Here is a 21,161-nt window from a genome sequence, read left to right as displayed (position 1 = left end):
CTCATATGGATAAACGTCTTCAGGAAGCTTATTTACAACGGAGTACTAAATGAACATCCATAATATATATATATATATATATATATATATATATATATATATATATATATATATATATGTATGTATGTATAGAAATTAACAAAAACAGAAAGTTACTTTTTATACTCGTGGCTCCATAAGAATATGCTCCCTTTGTGCTAAACCGAGAAATTTATGCAAAAGATAACGAGTCCCTACAGCGAAGATTTCATGTATGGTCATCTCCAATTTTACTCTAAATCTTTACTCAAAAATGGAGTAAACTAACTACAATCATTACTCTGTTTTTTACTCTTAAAAAAATATAATTTTATATTCTTCTCTCTCTTCTATATTATATTATTATCTTTTATTTAAATTTTATTTTCTTATTTCCATTAAACAAATCCTAGCTTTTTTTTTCTTTTTTTACATATTCATCCCATATAATCCATATTTCTTTCTTATATAACCATTTAAAATAAAATTATTTTATACTATAAATTTTTAAATAATATAATTTGTAAGCAAATATTATACAACAACATACCCAGTAATATCCCACACCGTAGAGTTTGGGGAGGGTAGTGTGTACGCAGACCTTACCCCTACCTTGTGAGGATAGAGAGATTGTTTCCAATAGACGCTCGGCTTAGGAAAGTATAAGCACCACATTAATGAAAATATAAACAAGAAGGAACAGTACCAAGAAGCCATATAAAAGCACAATAAAAATAACCAGATAGTAAGGTGATCAACAATGAAAGAAAATAACGGTTAGTCATAAAAACATACTACCAACAGAAAGCGACACTGTGTGTCAATATTACTGTATGGAGGTAGGTTGGAGATGACCTAAGTAAGTCCAACCTCTCCTCCTTTTCTTGGAAAAAAACTTTTAACCGTCCAAGCTCGCTCGCCTATTAATTTGAATTCGCATTTAATAAACCGACTACAGAAGGTAAAGCACTTCCTAGCAAAAACGACTGCCATTCGATGGAGCATCATATAGCAAGGCAACGGCCAAAAAAAGAATTTCATTCAGTCTTGGGTATCTAAAAATACATTCAAGCTAAGATCAAAGAGATGAATATTATATCCAGAACTACAGTCACCTCAAGATCTAATGGAAGCAATCTGCTTTCACTATTCGCTGACTATGGTAAAGGAAAAATATCAAAGAAAAAAAACAAAAAAAAGAAGAGGAAGAATTAAGCACTAGCATTGACCATCTCCTTGGTAGCTGCTGGAACCATTTGCTGGGGCTGCAATTACAAAGTTAAAATATCAACTTATACTATCAAAATAATGAAACTTTACAGCTTAGCTTTGGTGCGTAAAATGTTGCTTTCAAGAATAATTTGAGTACATAGTTGCACATGTATTGGCAATGATAGCAAGGGAGAAATACTGAAAAACAAACAAAAGCATAATACATAAACATAGAAGTGTTGTCTAGGATTCGAAGGAACGGGAAGTGCTAGCTTATCCAATTCTTTACCTCAGATCAAAATCTCATTTCAAAATTTATCGCAGGTGATAAAGTTTGATTATCAAATATTCTTCAAAAAATCTTTTATATGAGTAAGAATCTTCATAAGGAGATTATTTTTCTCACACTCTAAAAGAAATAAAAGGAAGTTGCTCCTTTTTAGCCTAAATCTTGTTATTAATTGAACTACATGATTGCAAAAACAGAGAAATATTAACATTAGTATTTAGAGTTACAAGAGCCTCTACCGAGTTTCTAAGTGATGTTTTATCTAATCTTTCGTGTTTGTACATTACAAGTTGCAAGTAAGCAGTAGCAGTCAAAAAGGACGATGAAGATGGTTATGTTTGTAGGTTAAAGACTTGAAGATGTCAGTTCCACTACTTACCGGAGCTAATTCTTCTTCATGCTTTGGAATAAAAGCGGTATCAACATTTCCATTCTTAAAGTCCTATTAAGCAACAGACAAAAACAAATTTAGTTTCATCATCTCCTAAATAAATATGCACGGAAAGAACATGGTAGTCCACCTACCTCAATATCTAGGATGAGCTTATGATATTCTATTGTGGTAGGAACTCCTGTCAAAAAGCAAATGCAAAATTTAGTACATATATCATAAGGTAAATGAGACTTTTGTATACAAATTCAGCTCGCTACATGCAATATAGCGGTATTAACATCCTATAGAAATGCCAAAGTCCTTGCCTGTAGCACCTATTAGTCTATTGAGAGAACATGAATCAAAAGAAGATTGACCACAAAGCAAAAGGACGAAATAAACGACAGGTGATGAGGATCTAAATTATGAAGGTTTCATAGAGGACAGAAATGAGCTGGTGTGCGTACAAACCACAAAATACTTGAACTTCACCACGTAAGGTTCATGATAGAGTAATTCTTTTAAGCTCCCATCCTCCGGTTTTTCGTTGATACCACATACAGTTCATCTTCATCCCTTTGGGGTCGTTTGGTACGCGGTATAAGGTAAGATAAGGTGTAGTACTAAATTTATATCGTTGGATAAATTTATACCATACCAAACATAGTATAAACTTAGTCCCATTTTATCCCGCCTTATCCCATCAAACTTGGTATTATTTTATCCCACCTCTCAGGTGGGATAAATTAGTCTAGGGATTAATCCCAGGACTATAATCTCGGGATAATTTAGTCCGCGTGCCAAACGACACCTTTGAGTATTAAACAAATGCAAATGGGAAAATCCCAATTTGGAGTGCTGTGTGGACTTTAAAACTCCCATGGCAACTTAAATTACCAACTCCTCTTTCCGGTGCAAATCTCATAAAATTCAGGAAAATCATAGGAGGTTGGTCTTACCAGTAATTATGGTGTCATTAAGTGCTCTTTTCATGCGTTCAATAGCCCTCTCGCGTGTTGGAGCCCATACGATGAGCTGCAATTTTTTTAAATTTTTTTAGGAAAAAAAAGATATGTTAATTAATAGAAAGAAAATAGTAGAACAAGCTGCAATAAAGATAAATCAGCCTTTGAGAGCTGTGTTTTAACTTCAAATAAAGATCATTGATACGAGAAATCATGCCCACTTTGCACCCTCCACAAAGGAATGTATATTAGTTACATGACCTTTTAGGCATTTCTAAATACTGGTTTATGTTTATATATGCTAGTCACCAAAATCTAAGTTGCTCCGAAATGGCAGTTTAGGTGCCGCACCTGTGTCGACATGACACTAGTATGAGTGTGGGTATGGGATCCGTACCGGATCTGGTCAAATAATTTTGGGTATTTTGACCACGAAGAACGGAAAAATTCGAGACGACATAAAATTTTATTCTCGAAATCAGAACCAAAACTAGAGTAAATTTGAAGAAAATAGCATACCGTATCTAGGAAATCAATCCTTTACTTATCTACAACTTGAGAACAATTTAGAGATATTTTTCTATTTTTATTTTTTGGAATTATTTTTAGCCGGATCCCCGCACCCGTATCCGTACTAGGATCCGTATCCCCGAATCTTTGAATTTTCATGAAGGATCCGACCTCTAGATCCGCACCCGTGTCCGAGCAACTTAGACCAAAATAACAAAATCTGTAGTCTCGAATGTTTATCTATTCTCTGTCTTGTAAGAGACATACCAGCCTGCACTTTGAATTTGCATATTTTCTAAGCCAAAAACTTATTTGGTGATAAATCTAACATGAAAAACACATATTTGCATAAAATTTTCTATTCTACCAATTTGCTTCTAGTTTTAAACCTTCATTTTGTGGTCTAAGAAAAGGAAACATGTGTCCCAACTTCTATGGTCTCTACTTAACTTTGTGACAATTGGAAATGGAAAAGCATTAACATCAGCGATTTAAGAAGAGATCAGTGACCTCCCCACTGTTCCACAGAACATGTCCCAAAAACAATGCAATAGAGGGTCCTTGGAAAATGGGATAGAAAAAGAGAAGAAATCCACCTTTCCTAGCAGGGAATCGTAGCTAGGTGGAACCACATAGTCAGGATAAACGTGGCTATCCATACGCACAAATGGACCTCCAGCTGGCAAATATGCAGTGATTCTCCCTATTCATGAAGAAAACAAGCTTCAGTTTCCAGACATATCAGGTTAAATGCAAAAGTAATGTCTATTCTGCTTCGGTATCTGGCTTCCACCAAGTAAAACATAAAGAGCATATTCAACAAAGTGCATTATACAGCCATAGAAGTTATAAATGTTATTTTCATAAGCACCTCTAATGCATACAGTTCTCAATGTAAATTTCAAGAATACAGGAATTTAACAGCACCTTTTCTTGAAATGGTTAAATCGGGGTAAAGTCCACCATAATGGGTAACGAACACTGGTAACAGAAATCAGGAAGTCATCCAACTACCTAGAGCCTCTACACTAACAGAAATTTAATAGAGAAGACATTAATTATGTCTGTATTGCTATAGCATTAGCGGATTTATCTCTGGCAGCATTCACATACAGTGATCAATATTGCCAAAACATCTAAGGATTCTTTTAATGTAATGTACGCCATACTTAAATGTAAAGTGATTTGCTTGCATAGACTGATTGTATCAGAATGAAGTATGATTCAACTTTAACTTGCAAATAAATAATTCGAGAGAGTTTACATTGAAGGTCATTAGACAAGACATAAATGCAAATATTATTCTAGACAGAAACTTCAATCATACCTGGGCCGGGTCTGAAATTTTTGAAAGCATCTTCTGCATTTATACGGCATTCAATTGAATGCCCTCTAAGCACAATATCCTCCTGTAAACAAGAAAACAAATATAAACAGAAGGAAAGAATTAATCTTAATTCTGTTTTTGGCACTCTTAAAGATATCACCTCTAAAAGAAAATTTATCATTTCTTCTCCATTTCTTTATCAAAGTTATAAAATATAAAGCAATAAAAAGGACCCCTTTTATACATTGCAAAGTTACTTTCGTACACCCAATTTACTAAGAATTCAACCATCAAATGGTGGAATCACTTACTTCAAGCAATACAGAATTTTGAATGCTCATTTTGATAATGTGCAAGTCCAAAGGCGATTTTTTGATCTTTTTCTTTTGATAGTAATTCATTTCCTAAACAGAAATCAATTTCAAGAAAAATTGACTGTTCTGTGTTACCTGTTTGTATCGGAGCTTTTCTCCCATAGCCACACGGATCTGTTCCTCTATCAGATCAACAGAGGATATCATTTCTGTCACTGGATGCTCTACCTAGATATTCAGCAAATTGACATATTACATTATTTGCTAAAATAATATTAAAAGAAAAAGATAAGTTACAGTCATTGAACTTGAAACTATCTGCAAAGCCTAAATCCTGAACAGAGCTTCTTTCACCTGAATACGAGTGTTCATTTCCATGAAGTAAAAGGACCCTCTCTCATCCAATAGGAACTCCACGGTACCAACACCAATGTAACCAATGGATGCTGCTGCCGCAACAGCTGCGTCACCCATGGCGTTCCTCAGCTCTGGTGTTAATGCAGGGGAAGGTGCTTCCTCCAGCAACTTCTGGTTCCTTCTCTGAAAAAAAGAAGACATTTCAAAGGCGCTCAGTTTGTAGGTGGACCCTTTTATGCCACTTGACCTAACAAAAATACTTAAGAAGATAGCTTAACATTGTAATGAATTCCCTAAAATTAAATAAGTTATGAATAAAGACGAGTGTCTGACCATTCAACCAACCATGTTTGACAACAAAATGACACATGGTCAATGTAACAGAATTTACAATATGGAAGAACTTCTGATCATGCAAAATCACAATATATGTCAAAGACAACAAATAGATATTTCTATAACATTGTACCTACCTGAATACTGCAATCACGCTCTCCAAAGTGTACAACATTACCATACTTGTCCGCCAAAACCTGCATATAGCATGAAGCTGTGAATCAGCATATATTAAATCATATATTTTAAAGAATATTAACTGCATAATACAATGTACATATGGTAAAACTAACAGTGAGTACCACCTATAAGCAGAAAATACATTCAAGCACTAAACCAGGATAACATAATTTTCTGCATGAGATTGATTAAAGATGATACTTTAGAAAGAAAGTGCACTTTCTAATGGTGACCTATTTAACATTGATCACACGTGGATGCTAAGGGCAAAAGATGCAACCAAGTTACTCACCAAATTCACTATACAGAAAACTCAAATCTGCAAGTTGAATTACAGATAAACAGAACAAGGATCTCAGGCTAGCCAAAAGTAAAGGAAGAGGAGTAGAAAGGGATCAAGAACCAGAACAAGTTTGTTTGTTCCCTCTTCCACAAACCGATTTGCTCCTGGAGCTCTTACTATCAATACATTAAACCATGACACGTCCCAACAGATTGTTAATGATATATACCCTTTTCCTTCTGTTCCCAAGGAACATGATAAAGCTTTAAAACAAGAATCATTTTCATGTACAACTCTTGTATATGTCCCTTCATTACCTTAAGTACCAGTAAGATTCATCAATAGTTAACAATTGTCAAATGTCGTCATGTCTAGCACCTACCACTAAATCAGATACAAAAAGACACTGGTAGTGACCTGATTGTGCATCTCATTGCATGAAAATTCACCACTAGATGGCAACTTTTAAATGTTATTTTTCAAACATATATAGCGTGCTTGTGTGTATTGTAGTAGTTGTTCGTGATTGTTACACCAATAGCAAGGTGTTTTTTGGTCCAAGATTTTTTGTCAAATATATATCAGAACTTCAAGTCCCAGTATAGGAAGATCCATAACTTAGACCTTTATGTGTGTATAAAGCCTGAGATAACAGCTCGTGAGCAGTTGTAAGACGTAATGTTCAACATCTATGAGTTGTCAGTAACTCGATACATGTATTCCATTTCTTTCCAAAACAGGGGTTTATTTATTTTAAACATATGTATTCCAGTTCTTCCCAAGAACTCACGTAAAAATTCAATCTCTATGGCATCAAATTCTTTCTCTCCTGAGCTAGAAAATTCTTTTGGTTAATGAAGTAAGGCGTAACAATACCTGAAATTCAATGTGCCTAGGATTTTGGACGTACTTCTCCAGATAAACGCCATCATTTCCAAATGCAGCAGCTGCTTCACTTTTAGCTTGCTGAAAGTGAAGAAAGACCAAGTATAAGATAAAACTCAGAACTCTGGCTTAAAATCAATTATGCTTCATGATAGGGTTTGTGAGTTTGCTAGATTATGTATGATTCATAGGAAAAAAAGATTAGAAACTATCATAGAAGAAAAATGTTATGCAAATCACAGCTTATGTAGAAAGAGTTTTCAGTCACATGCATAGACATAATATGAAAGTTCAGGATGCACGGCTGATACAAGATATTATCAAATGCTCATGTACTAATAATAGTAATATCTGAACATAGAAAGTGCAGGAAGAGGCAAAATTGGCTATGCAACAGCCGCATCAGTTTCGCTGACAACAAGGAATAGGGATTACAACTTTCATCTATGTAAGAATTCTAAAATCACTGGATGAATCTCCGAAGTCTAAAGAAGTCTTGGTACACTTAGAAGTCAAAAGCAAAAGACTAACCTTCACCTACTATGTTTTTGAAACTTAAAGATCGACTTAGGATGCAAAGAGAAGTACCTGTAATAATTTTACAAACTCATCAGGTTCTTTAGCAAGACGCATTCCACGTCCACCACCACCAGCTGTTGCCTTCAAAACAATAAAGGCTTCACAAGTTCAGTGATAACTCTTCCAGGCACTCAACAACTCATGTCACTTCATTCCGATCCAATAGCTTCCTTAATTATGCATCAAATGTCCTTTCATTTGTTTCCCTTTATTATATTCTTGAACATAATATTGTTGTTTAATAAGTTATTCTTGACCAAAATTAAGCATTGCAATACTAAATCAAAGCAGGCTGATAAGAACCAGATATAGCAACAGATTTATGTCATTGTACCACAGTACTGATATTCAACTATGTAAACTTTCATACTAAAAAAATCCTGGATTTGAATATAACATCCAATAGTGAAGCAGTCCAGTAAACTTGTCAAAAAGATCAAAGTAAATGGAGGCTTCCTTGTGTCAAGATATGAAAATTGTTCCTCTCAAGAGTGTAGTTTATTTGGCCTCTTTTTATGCATATACCTTTAAAATTAAGTATATAAAAGTTTGCCAATTAGTTATGTTCGAAAAATCTTTCATATCGGCTATATAAGGGGCATCCAAATGGGTTGATAAAGGTCTTGGGCGATCCCAATCATTGCCTTAAGGTTTTGGATTGGATGCTCACATTTTTTCCAATGATAACAGAGTCAGACTTACAAAAGTCTGTCTGTAGTACATTTTCTTTCGCTCGTACTACATTTTCTCTCCAATCACAACCTAATTGCATAAATTTTCTAACTTCTCCCTCTGGTTACGGGAGGTGTGAACAAGGCCCTATAATGAATTCATCGCCGTATGGCTAACCTGTGATTAAGCTTCTTTTTCTCAACTAGCCATCAAGTCACTCTGGGCTTCTCACTCCCAATTCAGACCACAAAACACTAACTGTACTTCAACACATCTTAGCCTATTAGCCTATTGGTGGGTTAGCATGAATATGACTAACTTTGAGGCCATTCCCCATACTAGACCTCTTACTATTCAGAAGGTAACATGGCAATGATTAGCTGGAAAGCAAAGTGAAATTGCTCGACTAAGTGTTCTAGACCTGTCAAGTTGATAACTTGATCCTCTATTCAAAATTATCATTTAAGAACAGTTTACTCCACCAAGTCCAAATAATGAAGTGTTGAACGAACAGTTCTCATTGCTAGCACAATAACATCCACTAGAAGTAGAATGCAAGAAACGAAGTTTCATGACATACACTACTTCAGTGGCTAAAAGCAGCAAAACTATGTAAAGAGACAAGGCTGACAAGTGTAGAACAAGCAAGACAATTAGTCTTTTAATGCAGAAAAGTGTTTGAAGAGATAAGTCTAACAAAAGCAGACCCAACAAGCTAATCAGTCTCCAAATGCATAAAATATTTGAAGACAAGTGTTTTGCGTATACTGATATAGTCACTAAAGTAAGAGGGAAATATAAGACAGCAATAAGTAGATATTTCACAGCACAGAGCATGTGATGTTTCAAGCTACTTCAGTTTTGAAAAAGTTACCTTAATCATCACGGGGTAACCAATCTCCTCAGCAAGCCTTACACCTTCTTCAGTGCTCTACAATGGGGATTATCCAGTTATTGATAAGTAACGATGAAACAGTAACGGAGATACAAACAAATATAAAAATGCATATGTGCATGTGTAAGTTCAAGTGACAGTAAATGACTCAAAAGGTTAACAAAATGATACCTGTAATAGTCCATCACTTCCTGGCACAGTTGGAACACCAGCATTCTTCATTGTATCTCTGGCAGTGGATTTGTCACCCATGACTCTTATACTGTCTGGCTGCAATTTTAAGACAAAATCTTTCAACATGATGTTTCTGCATTTCCTACTGAATATAACATGGATTACCTACTGATGCCTACAGGTTTAATATAGGTAATAAGATAATGGCATATGTGTAAGAACTAAGAACTTACATTTGGCCCAATAAAGTTGATTCCATGTTCTCTGCACATCTCAACAAAAACTGCATTCTCAGCAAGGAAACCATATCCAGGATGCAACATTGTACATCCACGACTGATAGCAGCAGATAAGACATTTGGGATCACTAAATACCTGTACATGGTAAATGGGGATGTAAATGTCATAATTCTTGGAGATGAAAACTATGAAATGAATATCAACTGAAGATAACAATATACAAGGAATTTAACTTCGTTTTGTCCAATAAGAACAGCAAGTTTGTGATAACTTACGATTGATTGCTTGGTGCTTCACCAATGCAAACAGATTCATCAGCTAGCTTCACATGTAAGGCATCTTTGTCTATGGTCGAATAAACAGCAACACAAGGAATTCCCATCTCATGGGCAGTTCGAATCACACGAACAGCAATCTCTCCTCGATTTGCCACCAGAATTTTCTCGGCGCGACATGTTGCAGCAAGAGCACCGCCACATTTGCTAGATTTAGTACTAACTCTATATGCTTGAGCTCTCTGCCGCGGAAAGTTTATCTTGTTTCCTGCCATAAAGCTACACTGCGAGCTCCTAATACCATTTGTTCTCCCCAGAAATAAACCCTATAATAAACATGGCACCCAAAGATTATGTAGCTTAGTGAATACCATGACAAGAATTTGAAAGAATCCAAAGTTTATAAGGTATTTTATAGCATCAAGATCATTACTGGCAGACCAGAAAGGAGCAGAAAAGCAGCATATATTTCAACTCAGTTAGAAACGACTACCCGCCAAAATGCACCACAGTATTCCCTCTCTGTAACTCTCACCTTGAGAGTGTGGGCAAGAACCAGTACATGTTGAGAGAAAGAGAACAAATGTGCTGACGTAAAAGAATCGAAACAAAGTGAAAAGCAAATACTTCCTACGGACCTACCTCTCTTTTTATGTAATGATGGTTCAAATAGTTTAAGAAAAAAGAAGCACCTTTAAAATATGTACTTATTATTAAAGAGCTTAAATTCTTTGCATCAACGGTGGATTAAAATGACCAACAACAATAGGTAACTCTTCGTATCAAATCTAATATGGTAACCTGGAAAATAGAGTGATAACCTGCTATACAATTGCACTGATAGTGTAAAAATCAGTTACAGTGTACAAAACTTAAATTCATTATTAAATACCAAAAGGTGTTTTCAGTATCTAGTGGTATTCAACATGTCATGTCAATTCCCTATATGCTTAATGGTAAAGCAGGATGTTAAATTAAAGAGATTCCAAAAATGTATAATGAAAAAAAAAGGTTTCAATCTTTCTAGAATGGAACCAAAGAGTTGTGTTATATAAAATGGAAATGGACCAGGGGGGTTAACAAACATTACTTATAGTAATATGAATGAACTTACCGGAGTGGAGCGAAGAGCAGATTTGCCACAAACGCTAGTCAGGGCTGCAGAGTCCATTTTCCTGATCAATGTAATCTAATTCCTGCCAAGAACTGAAAGAGCAAAAGAAACAAAAAAACAAAAACAAATCTTTTGAACATTGATTCAACACCCACAAAGAATAACACAATGCAAACCAAGAAATGAAGAAAAAAATGCAATTTTAAAGATGTAATTAGCTTTCTCAGTACCTATTTACTTTGACGGAGAGAAAGAGAGAGGGGGGAGGGGGAGCTAGAAATGGAAGAAGCAGAGAATGGGTATGAAAAGACGAGGTGGGTATGTGGTAGATTTGAAGGGGGTGGGGGAAGTGAAGAAAAGTTTGATGTCGATGAAAACAAGAAAGCAGACTTATTGAGTGTCTTCACAAGATTGAATGGTCCGCCAAAAGTGGATTTGGCATTTGGGGCTTCCAATGCTGAGGTTTCTTCAATTGTTGTTGCTCAAATAGTCAAATGTATGATTTGGTCCCCAGAGTTTAAAGATTGTTGTTATCGCATCCACAACTAATTGAGAAAACTATCACTTCTTTGGTCCGTTTTATGTGAAAGTGTTACTTTTTGAGGATTCAAACAGTTTTTTCTTTAGCTAATATTTTTTAAAAAAAATAATTTGAACTATTAATTTATGTAGTACTTTTCATATTAATTTTTAAATATATAAATTCTATATTTAATTTTTAGGATCTATATATAGTTCTATACTCAAAAGCGCATCGACATTTAGGTGCTTCAAAAAAATTTGACCCTTTCACATAAATTGAGACGGACAAGTAATAAATCATATTTTATTTTGTGATGAGCCTTTTAAGTCCTATTTCGATTTTTAGGGATCAAAAGTTCTAGTTTTCTAATTTCACTAAATAAGACTAACTACTTGACATATTGCATTGTGACTAGGAAAATTTTGTTGTATTTGGAAGATATTTCTATACATTCATATATCCTTATGCTCATTGTACCAAAATACGTATTTGTGACGATGAGTTCGTGGTTGTAATTTTTTGGTATTCTAGAGATAGTGAGCGGGAATATTATGATAATTATGCTTGGAAGTGTACATTTAGAAAAGATGGGATTGCACTCGGTTGCTAACAATAAATATTGAATAATTGATGAAAATGCCAACCATTATGCCAAAAATAGCTACTTTGAGCGCGAATTATATAGGATTATTCACCAATATTTTCACCATGTAAAGTTCATGTGTAGACTAGCATAAAAGCAAATAATTCATGTTTCAGGTTTATCCTGAAAAATCTTCACTTAAATTTATAATCAGTTATTTATCATACCAATCAAACTTACAAGAAAGTTTCTTCTATAACGTCAAAAGAGGGAGTGTATCTTGAGAAATCATCGTACAAAGAACTTCGTTTCAAACCTTATGAAACCTTACACGTAACAAAATATTATGTTACTATAACGATCTCAGTGTCACTAAATAGTATGAATTATTGTACGACCTAGAAAGCGAACATAATTTCATTTTATCTAAATTCACTTACTAGATAGAGATCATATTTATTATGTTTAAGATGCCTTGATAATGAAATGGTAAACACAAGAAACTTTAAATTTTGTGCTAAAAACGCGGAGGCTCAATTTCTCTAGGTAGATAAGAGTTAATCAGGAATACATCGCTAATGCTTATAGTTACAAAATAGTACTCCCTCCGTCTCATATTATCTGTCATGATTACACGCCTCTTAAGAAAAATTAATTAGGAAGGGATTTTGTCTACTTTACCCGTATTCATGTATTAATATTTAATCTTTCTTCATTGGTGTTTAAACACAGTTAGGTGAATGTAGTCTTCAAGGATAATTATTAATAAGGGTAAAAAGGAAAAAAGATAATCAATTTTGTCTTAAAATCTTCTAAAATGACAAATAATTTGAGACAACTATTAAAACCACAATAGAAAATTTGAGACGGAGGGAGTATGTTACTACTATTTTACCGCTTAAAGACCAAATAAGCGACTGAGTTTTTTTTCGAGTCCATTACTTAAATGGTCACTCAACTATTTGAAATTATCTAGTAAAGTCACATTTTTTTCGTTTGTAACAGAAAAGTCACTTAACTATGCCTATAGCACTTAGAAGGTCACTCAACCAGATTTCTCAATTTTTTGATTGCTAAATACCCATTTTACCCTCTAAATTATCATATTTTTTTATAATATATTTCTATTAATATTATATTTTTTCTCTTTTTAATCAATATTATAGACTTACCTATAGAACAAATAAATTTTATTTATAAAATAAAAATTTATTTTCTAGCATATATGATGTTGGAATAATGATATAATTGAGCATAATTTTCAAGAATATATAATGTATATTATAAAAATACCTTTATTTTAAATAATTAATTTTTTATAGTACGTGCTGGAATATATAATTCAAAACTTTTATTGTCTTTCATTCTCAAGTGTGTAAATAATTTTTTTTAGTTTTTGTTTCTAGTATCAAAATTATTATTCCGAACAAATTATTCTAATTAATTTTTTATTGTGATTAACATTTTATTATTCTGACATTATATATGCTTAAAGGCTATTTTTATTTTTTAATTATAAATAAAATTTATGTATTATATATGTATGTCCATAATATAAATTAAAAAGAGAAAATAATTATAATATTAAAAAAAATAAAAGAAGACAAAAGTTGATAATTCATATGATAAAATAGGTATTTGGCAATCAAAAGTTTGAGAAATCTAGTTGAGTGACCTTCTGAGTGCTACAGGCATAGTTTAGTGATTTTGCTGTTACAAACGAAAGAAAGATGACTATAGTAGGTAATTTCGTAAAGTTGAGTGACCATTTGAGTAATTAACTCGTTTTTTTGTAAAAATTACACGGGGCGCCCTATTTGCTCGCCCTCTCTTAACCTATACCCGTTTTTTAAAAAAGTTTTAACTTGTACCCACTTTTTAAACAACTTTAGGCCTATTTCTCATTCTCCTCCTTCGTTTTCTTCTCCTTCTCCTTCTCCTTCTTCGGGTGACAATGATTTTATATGGTGATTGTGAATATATTTTAATATTATTTATGATATTTTACAATGTCGAGCTATTATGACGCTTTATTTTTTTTATTATTGCTTAGGCTTTCTTCCTCTTCTTTTTCTTAATTGCAAAATAGGTACATAAATTTATTGGTATTTTGACAAATTGGTGATTAGAGTTTGTTCCTCATGATATTTGGAGGTTATGTTTCAAATTTGAGCTCATTTGGAGTAGATTTAGGTATTAAATCGTATATTGGATTGTTATAATTCGAAGAATAATTTTCTGTTTCTCGGCAATTTGCACTTCATACCTATTTGGCCTTAAGTGCATCTGAAGTGCAAATTTTCACTTCAGACTTATTGGCCTTAAGTGAATGAAAACGTTTGTTGCACTTCAGACTTTTTTGCCTTAAGTGCATGAAACTATTGGTTACACTTCAGACCTATTTGGCCTTAAGTGTATCTGAAGTGCAAATTTTCACTTCAGACTTATTGGCCTTAAGTTAATGAAAACGTTTGTTGCACTTCAAACTTTTTGGCATTAAGTGCATCTGAAGTGTAAATTTTCACTTAAGACTTATTGGCCTTAAGTGCATCTGAAGTGTAATTTTTCACTTCAGACTTATTAGCCTTAAGTGCATGAAATCATTGGTTGCACTTCAGACCTATTTGGCCTTAAGTGCATTTGAAGTGCAATTTTTTCGGGGAATTTGCAGCCGTACCCTATATTTGTGCCACCTTTTAACTTGTACCCTATTTTTAAAATTATTGATTTGGTAGCCATCTCACAAAAAATCCGTAATAATATGACAATTACACCCCTAACAAAAGATATAAAACGATCTCCTCCTCTCCTCTCGGCAACTTTATAAAAAAATCAGAAACTTGTTCAGATTCATTTCAGAATCACACTTGCATGAAGTTGTTTCACCTTGAAGCTAAAACTTCATGCTAATGTAGCATGAAGTTATTTCATGTTGAAGCTAAAACTTCATGCTAAAGCATGCTGAAGTTATTTATCCTGCAGTCTACAGTTTGTCATAAATTTTATCCGAAACTCCAGTCTAAACATGCTGAAGTTATTTAGTTTATTTGCTAAAATTTCAGACTAAATATGCTGAAGTTATTTAGTTCATTTGCTAAAACTTCAGACTAAACATGCTTAAGTTATTTAGTTATTTGCTAAAACTTTAGACTGAACATGCTTAAGTTATTTAGTTCATTTGCTAAAACTTCAGACTAAACATGCTTAAGTTATTTAGTTCATTTGCTGAAATTTCAGACTAAATATGCTTAAGTTATTTAGTTCATTTGCTAAAACTTTAGACTAAACATGCTTAAGTTATTTAGTTCATTTGCTAAAATTTCAGACTAAACATGCCTAATTTATTTAGTTCATTTGCTAAAATTTCAGACTAAACATGCTTAAGTTTTTTAGTTCATTTGCTAAAATTTTAGACTAAACATGCTTAAGTTTTTGTCTTGTTGTATGTAATTTTCTAATGAGTTTTTGCTAATGCATGCTGAAGTTATTTAGTTCATTTGATAAAATTTCAGATAAAACATGCTGAAGTTTTTTTAGTTCATTTGCTAAAACTTCAGACTAAACATGCTTAAGTTTTTGTTTTGCAGTATGTAATTTTCTAAAGAGTTTTTGCCTATGCATGCTGAAGTTATTTAGTTCATTTGCTAAAACTTCATACCAAAACATGCTGAAGTTTTGTAACGCAGTTTACAGTTTTGTCCTGAGTTTTATCTGAAACTTCAGTCTAAACAAGCTGAAGATTTTTAGTTTATTTGCTAAAACTTCAGCCTAAATATGCTTAAGTTTTTGTCCTGCAGTTTGTCAATAATCTTTTATTAAAGAAGGGCAAAATCATCTTTTTAAATACTTTTAACAAAAAAATAGGTACGGATGCAAACGGAAAAACAAAACGGGTATAAGTTAAAAAGGGGCGACCAAATAGGACGCTCCATGCAATTTTTATAATTTTTTCACTTCAAACTAATTTTTTTTAACTTTAGGCCCGATAAGTTTGAAGTTGATCGTTAAGTGGGTACGCTTGCAAACTTTTTTGCAAAGCGGGTGTAGATTCAATTGTATTTTTCCACATCCGTTTGATTTTCATTCCAGTCAATTAGCTATAAAAAATACATCTGTACCCTCCTTTGAATCAATAGAGTTAATGAATAGCTTTCTGTATACTTTCATTAATTCGAGAAGAAAATACAAATATTAACTATTTATTTTAGATGGAGATTTATAATTCATGGTAAGTATATAAACATACATGTTAACCCCTATAAAAAGAGGCCGTTGCCCCCTCTCCACTAAAATTAGTACTATGTGCTATCGTTATGCTAAAACATAAAAGAGAGTTATGAAAGTTATGATATATCGGTTTGTTTTTTCAAAATCATTATTATGTCTGAAATTGAAGTATACCATTTTAAATTTGTTGGAAAATAATTTTAAATATATTTATCATTTATGTGGCAATAAAGTAAAGTGTATCGAACGACGATAGGTAGAATTTTACTATTAATGACGATACATGAGGAGCATTGTCTAGAAGAAGTATGTGAGATGTGGTCAAATAATATTATGTCTTGAGATATTCTAACTTCAATGAACGAAAATAATTAATTGTATACTTAATTTCTATCTTATATCACGTCAAATCTATAGTTGTGAAATATATATTATGGTTAAAATTTATAGTATTTTTTACATAAATTTTGTATTAATTGACATGAGACCATATGCAACGCAGATGATCAAAAACTAATTATTAATAATGTCTAACTGGAGCTGCTTATATAGGAGTTAAATTACATTATAATATATAATCATTCTTTACACTTAATAAGGTAAGCAATATTGTTTTCGAGCAATAATTATAAGGTAAGCAATAAAATGCACAATATTTTTCCAAGCTTGGAAGAAATTAGTCCTCTGAATTGGTTAGCATCCAAGTTGTAGAGCTTCAGTTTTCCCAACATTCCAATCTCCTTTAGTACTGTATCCATCACCATATTTTCTTTTGAAGTCCTACATATCAACAATATAATATATAATATTAAAATCTAAAATAAAATTCCAAAGATAGAAGAAGCTAGTGAGTCATCTAAAGTATTCTAGAGAACTCAAAACACTAAGGAAAAGACAATTGGCTTTAGAAGTGGGAAAAAAACTATTTCCGCTATTCCGGATTCTTATTGAGCGTAGTGAAATCAAGATCCCATAATTTTTCTACCTTTGCGTAGTTTAGCCCCTTTTCTAATTGAAAGAAGAAAGCTATTGAGCCAATCATTCAATAACGAAAACAAGTAAAGAAAAAAAAATTGTGAACAAGAAGGGAATAAGCTCTCAAGCCTCGGAGGAGAGCAATCTCTTGTGGGAGAAAGGCAATTACCTGGCAAAATCTGACTAAGTTTGTCGAATTCAAATCTCACACACATATAATTTCTCATTTTAATGTCATACATCTAGCATTAGTGAATGTGGAACTAAACAACCTTGTTATTGTGACATGCATTATCTGGATAATTTCAAGAACTGTAATTTCTAATAAAAATTGTTACCTCATAGGAATGATTGAGAGAGAATAAGGCCATCAATTTTCCTTGTTACTTCGAGGTAAAGACATCGTCGACTTCCTCATAATCGACCTTAACCTTGTTATTGTAAAATGCATTATCTTGATAATTAGGTAGAGAAGCAGGATCAAGTTCAAAATATTCTCTAATATTTTGTGTCAATTTAAAAGAGGGAACTTTATGAGAAAATGTGTATAACTCATTTGCTGGTATCACAAATGACTCAGTTCCACAGTTTCTCCTTTTAAAAATGCTCATAAATCCACTGACTCTTTCCAGATAATGTACCTTTACACCAACATCACCAACAAAATCAAACAATACCTCCACAATCTCATATTTAAACGGTAGACAGTTTCTGTAAACAGCCCAAATCTCCCCTTTCATAGGATATATCAGATAATAACCCTGCATTTCCTTTTTGCATATCACTTGATGAGAGAATATATAACGATTTGAAATGTCTACAGAACTCCCCTGTCTAAATCTACCACAACTAACTTGTAAGTCATGATTTATCCAATCAACAGCCTCTAACCAGACCATTTGTAACTTAAATGTAGGAGTAAATACCTTTTTAACTTGTGCATAGAGTCTAGGCATACCATCTAAATTGTCATAACATGCCCAAATTTGGTCGATGTCAAAATTTCCTTCTTCTTTATCCTTATCAAAATCATGAAATTCTGCGCGAGGACAATGTACTTCTAGACTTATGACACCCTTATCGTCGTCTGTGTCTGACCTGATATCCCTCTCGTGTATACTTTGGTTTTGTCTCACTGTCATATTAGCACTAACCATACCAAAATCAGATGATTTTTCTGCTTTTGGCTTTTTCAAGGGATTCTCAGAACAATAAGGCCTACTTGAACTGCTGCATCCTACATTGAACTCCATCATTGTGGCTCTCTCTCTTTTGATAGTTTTGTTCAAGCCAAGTTCTTTTGGTTTATGTTCACTGAAAAGAAGAGCAGAATCAACTTTTTCTCTTAGTTTAAGTCCATTATCTTGTTGCTTCAATTTCTTCTCTTTTAGACCAATCTCCTTAAGCCTTTTCTCAAATGTTTGTTGCTCATATCTCACTTTGGCAAAAATACCTCGAATCAAATTCTCTTTCTCGTTCAGTTTCTCCTCTCTGAGATGAAGTTGTTGGACTGCCTCCTCTTGAACGACACTGAATTTGTTCTCTCTTAGTTTCAAGTCTTCAACATATCCTAAAATCTCACTTTCTTTATCCTCAACTTGTTTGCGCTTCAAGTTTAGTGATTCTCTGATTAATTCAAGTTCCTTTGAACTTTCATGTATTGATTCTTGAATAGAACACAGATGCTTCTCCCTGGATTTGAGCTCGACAAAGCATTCTTGAAAACATGTTTGGCTCAAATCCAAGTGTTGTTCAAAATATTTCCACTCTAACAACAATGTTAAAAGTGCTTTTCTGAGGCCACCTTTCTTGGATTCAATCACTTCTAAAGCATCAGAAATCCTATTCAACAGAACCATCTTTAATCTAATGAATTATCAAATTCTTTTCTTTTTATCTGAGAATTAAAACTAAGTGAAGAAGAGAGGAAGTAGAGTTGATGCTTGTGTTTAGTACTTGTGAAGTACTAAGTCATCTTAGCCCTTCAATTACCTTTTTCATCCAATCAGATCAAACATAATAAGAACTGCATGTCCTAAGAGTTCAGTTTCAAAATATTTTGGAACTACTCAACAGTACATTCTTAACCTATGTCCTTGTCATTTTCTCTTACCTTTTCTTGATGTTATAAGTGGTTACCTATTATTTTAGTTTGCGCGACATGATCAACATCAAATACAAATAATAGTAAATCAGTAATGAATACAAATCAGGTTTGTTTAAAACATTTTATTAGGAACAATAGTGATTGTATTTTCTGTCGGTTAAGATCTTCTAATATGCAGGGTACGATTTTAGAGAAATTGGATGCTTGACAAGTATGCAACAAAGGCAATACTTCTTACCAGAATACTTTTTCTACACTACATAATGCTCTTTCATTTGGAACTCTGAAATTGAATAAACGGAAAAGGTCCATATATGCTAGTGAACTATACGAAATAGTACATATTTGCCCGTCGTTGAAAGGTGGGCTCACATATGACCTAGCCGTGTATAAGGTGGCTCACATATGCCCTTTTTTAAACGGACCTCACTAATAAAATATTTAGCACCAGATTTTGACACGTGTCACAATCTGGTGCGTTCCATTTATACCCTAATTTAAATAATAAAACAACCAGACCCATCACCCTTATTTTATTAAACCGACCCGACCTAGTACCCTACAATAAACCCCAATCCTATTATATTACCCACTCTCTCACCTCTGCTTTCTTCACCCAAATTCTCCTCTCACCATAGCTGATGGGTCAATACAAAGTGAGCTCATTATTTGAAAAGTGTGCTCATTTAAACTGGTTTTTAGCTACAGAATGGTTTAAACCCCTGATTGATTGTTTATCGGGACTTAAAAAATCCAGCTTTCCTATTGGAGGTCAACAACAGGAAATTGATATTTTCTTTGCAATTCTTTTTTGTTTTCCAGTGATTTTTACCATTGGCGTGTATATCATCAATGACAGAAGGCAGTAAATTCTGTTTTCTCTTGGATTCCACTTTCATGTTGTTGGTTGTTATCGTTAAAGTGACGTTGGCTCAAAATTTTGCACCTGGTGATGATATTTTGTTGAACTTCAGGTCATGAAGGTCTTGAAGACGCCGATGGTCGAAAATGGGGTTCGGATGTTGGGTCAACATAGTTGAAGGGTAGCAAGTCGTGGAGTTATATAACAGGATTGGGGTTTATTGTAGGGTACTGGGTCGGGTCGGTTTAATAAAATGAGGGTGATGGGTCGTGTTGATTTATTATTTAAATTATGGTATAAATAGAATGCACCAGATTGTGACACGTGTCAAAATTTGGTACTAAACATTTTATTAGTGACGTCCTTCTAAAAAATGGCATATGTGAGCCAATTTATATACGGCAAGGGCATATGTGAGCCCACCTTTTAACGACGGGCAAATGTGTACTATTTCGTATAGATCAATGGCATATATGAACTTTTTCCGTTGAATAAATTATCAGTTTACTTATACATAAAACACTAGAAATCAACTGAGTTGAATTCAAATAAAATAGAATTTAGAGCACAAAGAGAGATAGATAGTTCTATATTGCGAGTTAAATTCACATTAAATAGAAATTAGCAAGGAAGACCGCAGAGAGAAGAAAGAGGAGCAAACTCGACTTGCTGTGGGTGCAGGAAGAGGAAGCCACATCCTCAATTTAAATTTAAATGTCAGAAAAAGAATTATCTGGATTTTAAAAGAAAAAGGAAGAGAAATTAAATATAAAATTCCTACACATTAAGAATTTTTACAGATAACATTGACAAGAAAAAGGGGCAAGTCCGAAATTTAAACTTAATGAATTCAACCTCTAAATTCCTACCACTATACTCATTACCC

At 33.4% G+C, this 21,161-nt stretch overlaps 1 protein-coding gene across 1 annotated transcript; it reads right to left on the bottom strand.

The window, feature by feature from the left end:
* Positions 1-1,027: 1,027 nt before the first annotated feature.
* On the bottom strand, positions 1,028-11,457 carry LOC107826689 (biotin carboxylase 1, chloroplastic). Its single transcript, XM_016653705.2, has 17 exons — positions 11,229-11,457; positions 10,999-11,090; positions 9,885-10,210; positions 9,603-9,744; positions 9,367-9,465; positions 9,175-9,231; positions 7,638-7,709; positions 7,041-7,130; positions 5,839-5,898; positions 5,363-5,548; positions 5,144-5,236; positions 4,695-4,776; positions 3,964-4,070; positions 2,852-2,927; positions 2,045-2,091; positions 1,899-1,961; positions 1,028-1,283 (listed from the first exon to the last, which is right to left on the bottom strand). The coding sequence occupies exons 2-17, from the start codon at positions 11,053-11,055 to the stop codon at positions 1,230-1,232; spliced, it is 1,611 nt and encodes a 536-aa protein (XP_016509191.1). The 5' UTR covers positions 11,056-11,090; positions 11,229-11,457; the 3' UTR covers positions 1,028-1,229.
* Between the last annotated feature and the right edge of the window lie 9,704 nt (positions 11,458-21,161).

The sequence above is a fragment of the Nicotiana tabacum genome, chromosome 9 (genome assembly GCF_000715075.1).
Source record: "Nicotiana tabacum cultivar K326 chromosome 9, ASM71507v2, whole genome shotgun sequence".
NCBI lineage: Eukaryota > Viridiplantae > Streptophyta > Magnoliopsida > Solanales > Solanaceae > Nicotiana > Nicotiana tabacum.
The sequence above is the reverse complement of the archived record's forward strand: the minus strand, read 5'-3'. Positions and strand labels throughout refer to the sequence as shown.

Bases quoted from the DNA above. Each gene is read 5' to 3' on its own strand.
- LOC107826689 (XM_016653705.2), bottom strand. From the start codon at position 11,055: ATGGACTCTGCAGCCCTGACTAGCGTTTGTGGCAAATCTGCTCTTCGC. The intron at 7,131-7,637 runs GTACTTCTCTTT...CTTCACTTTCAG, and splicing joins AGTTTGTAAAATTATTACAG to CAAGCTAAAAGTGAAGCAGC. The intron at 4,777-5,143 runs GTAACACAGAAC...TCTTGTTTACAG, and splicing joins AAAAGCTCCGATACAAACAG to GAGGATATTGTGCTTAGAGG.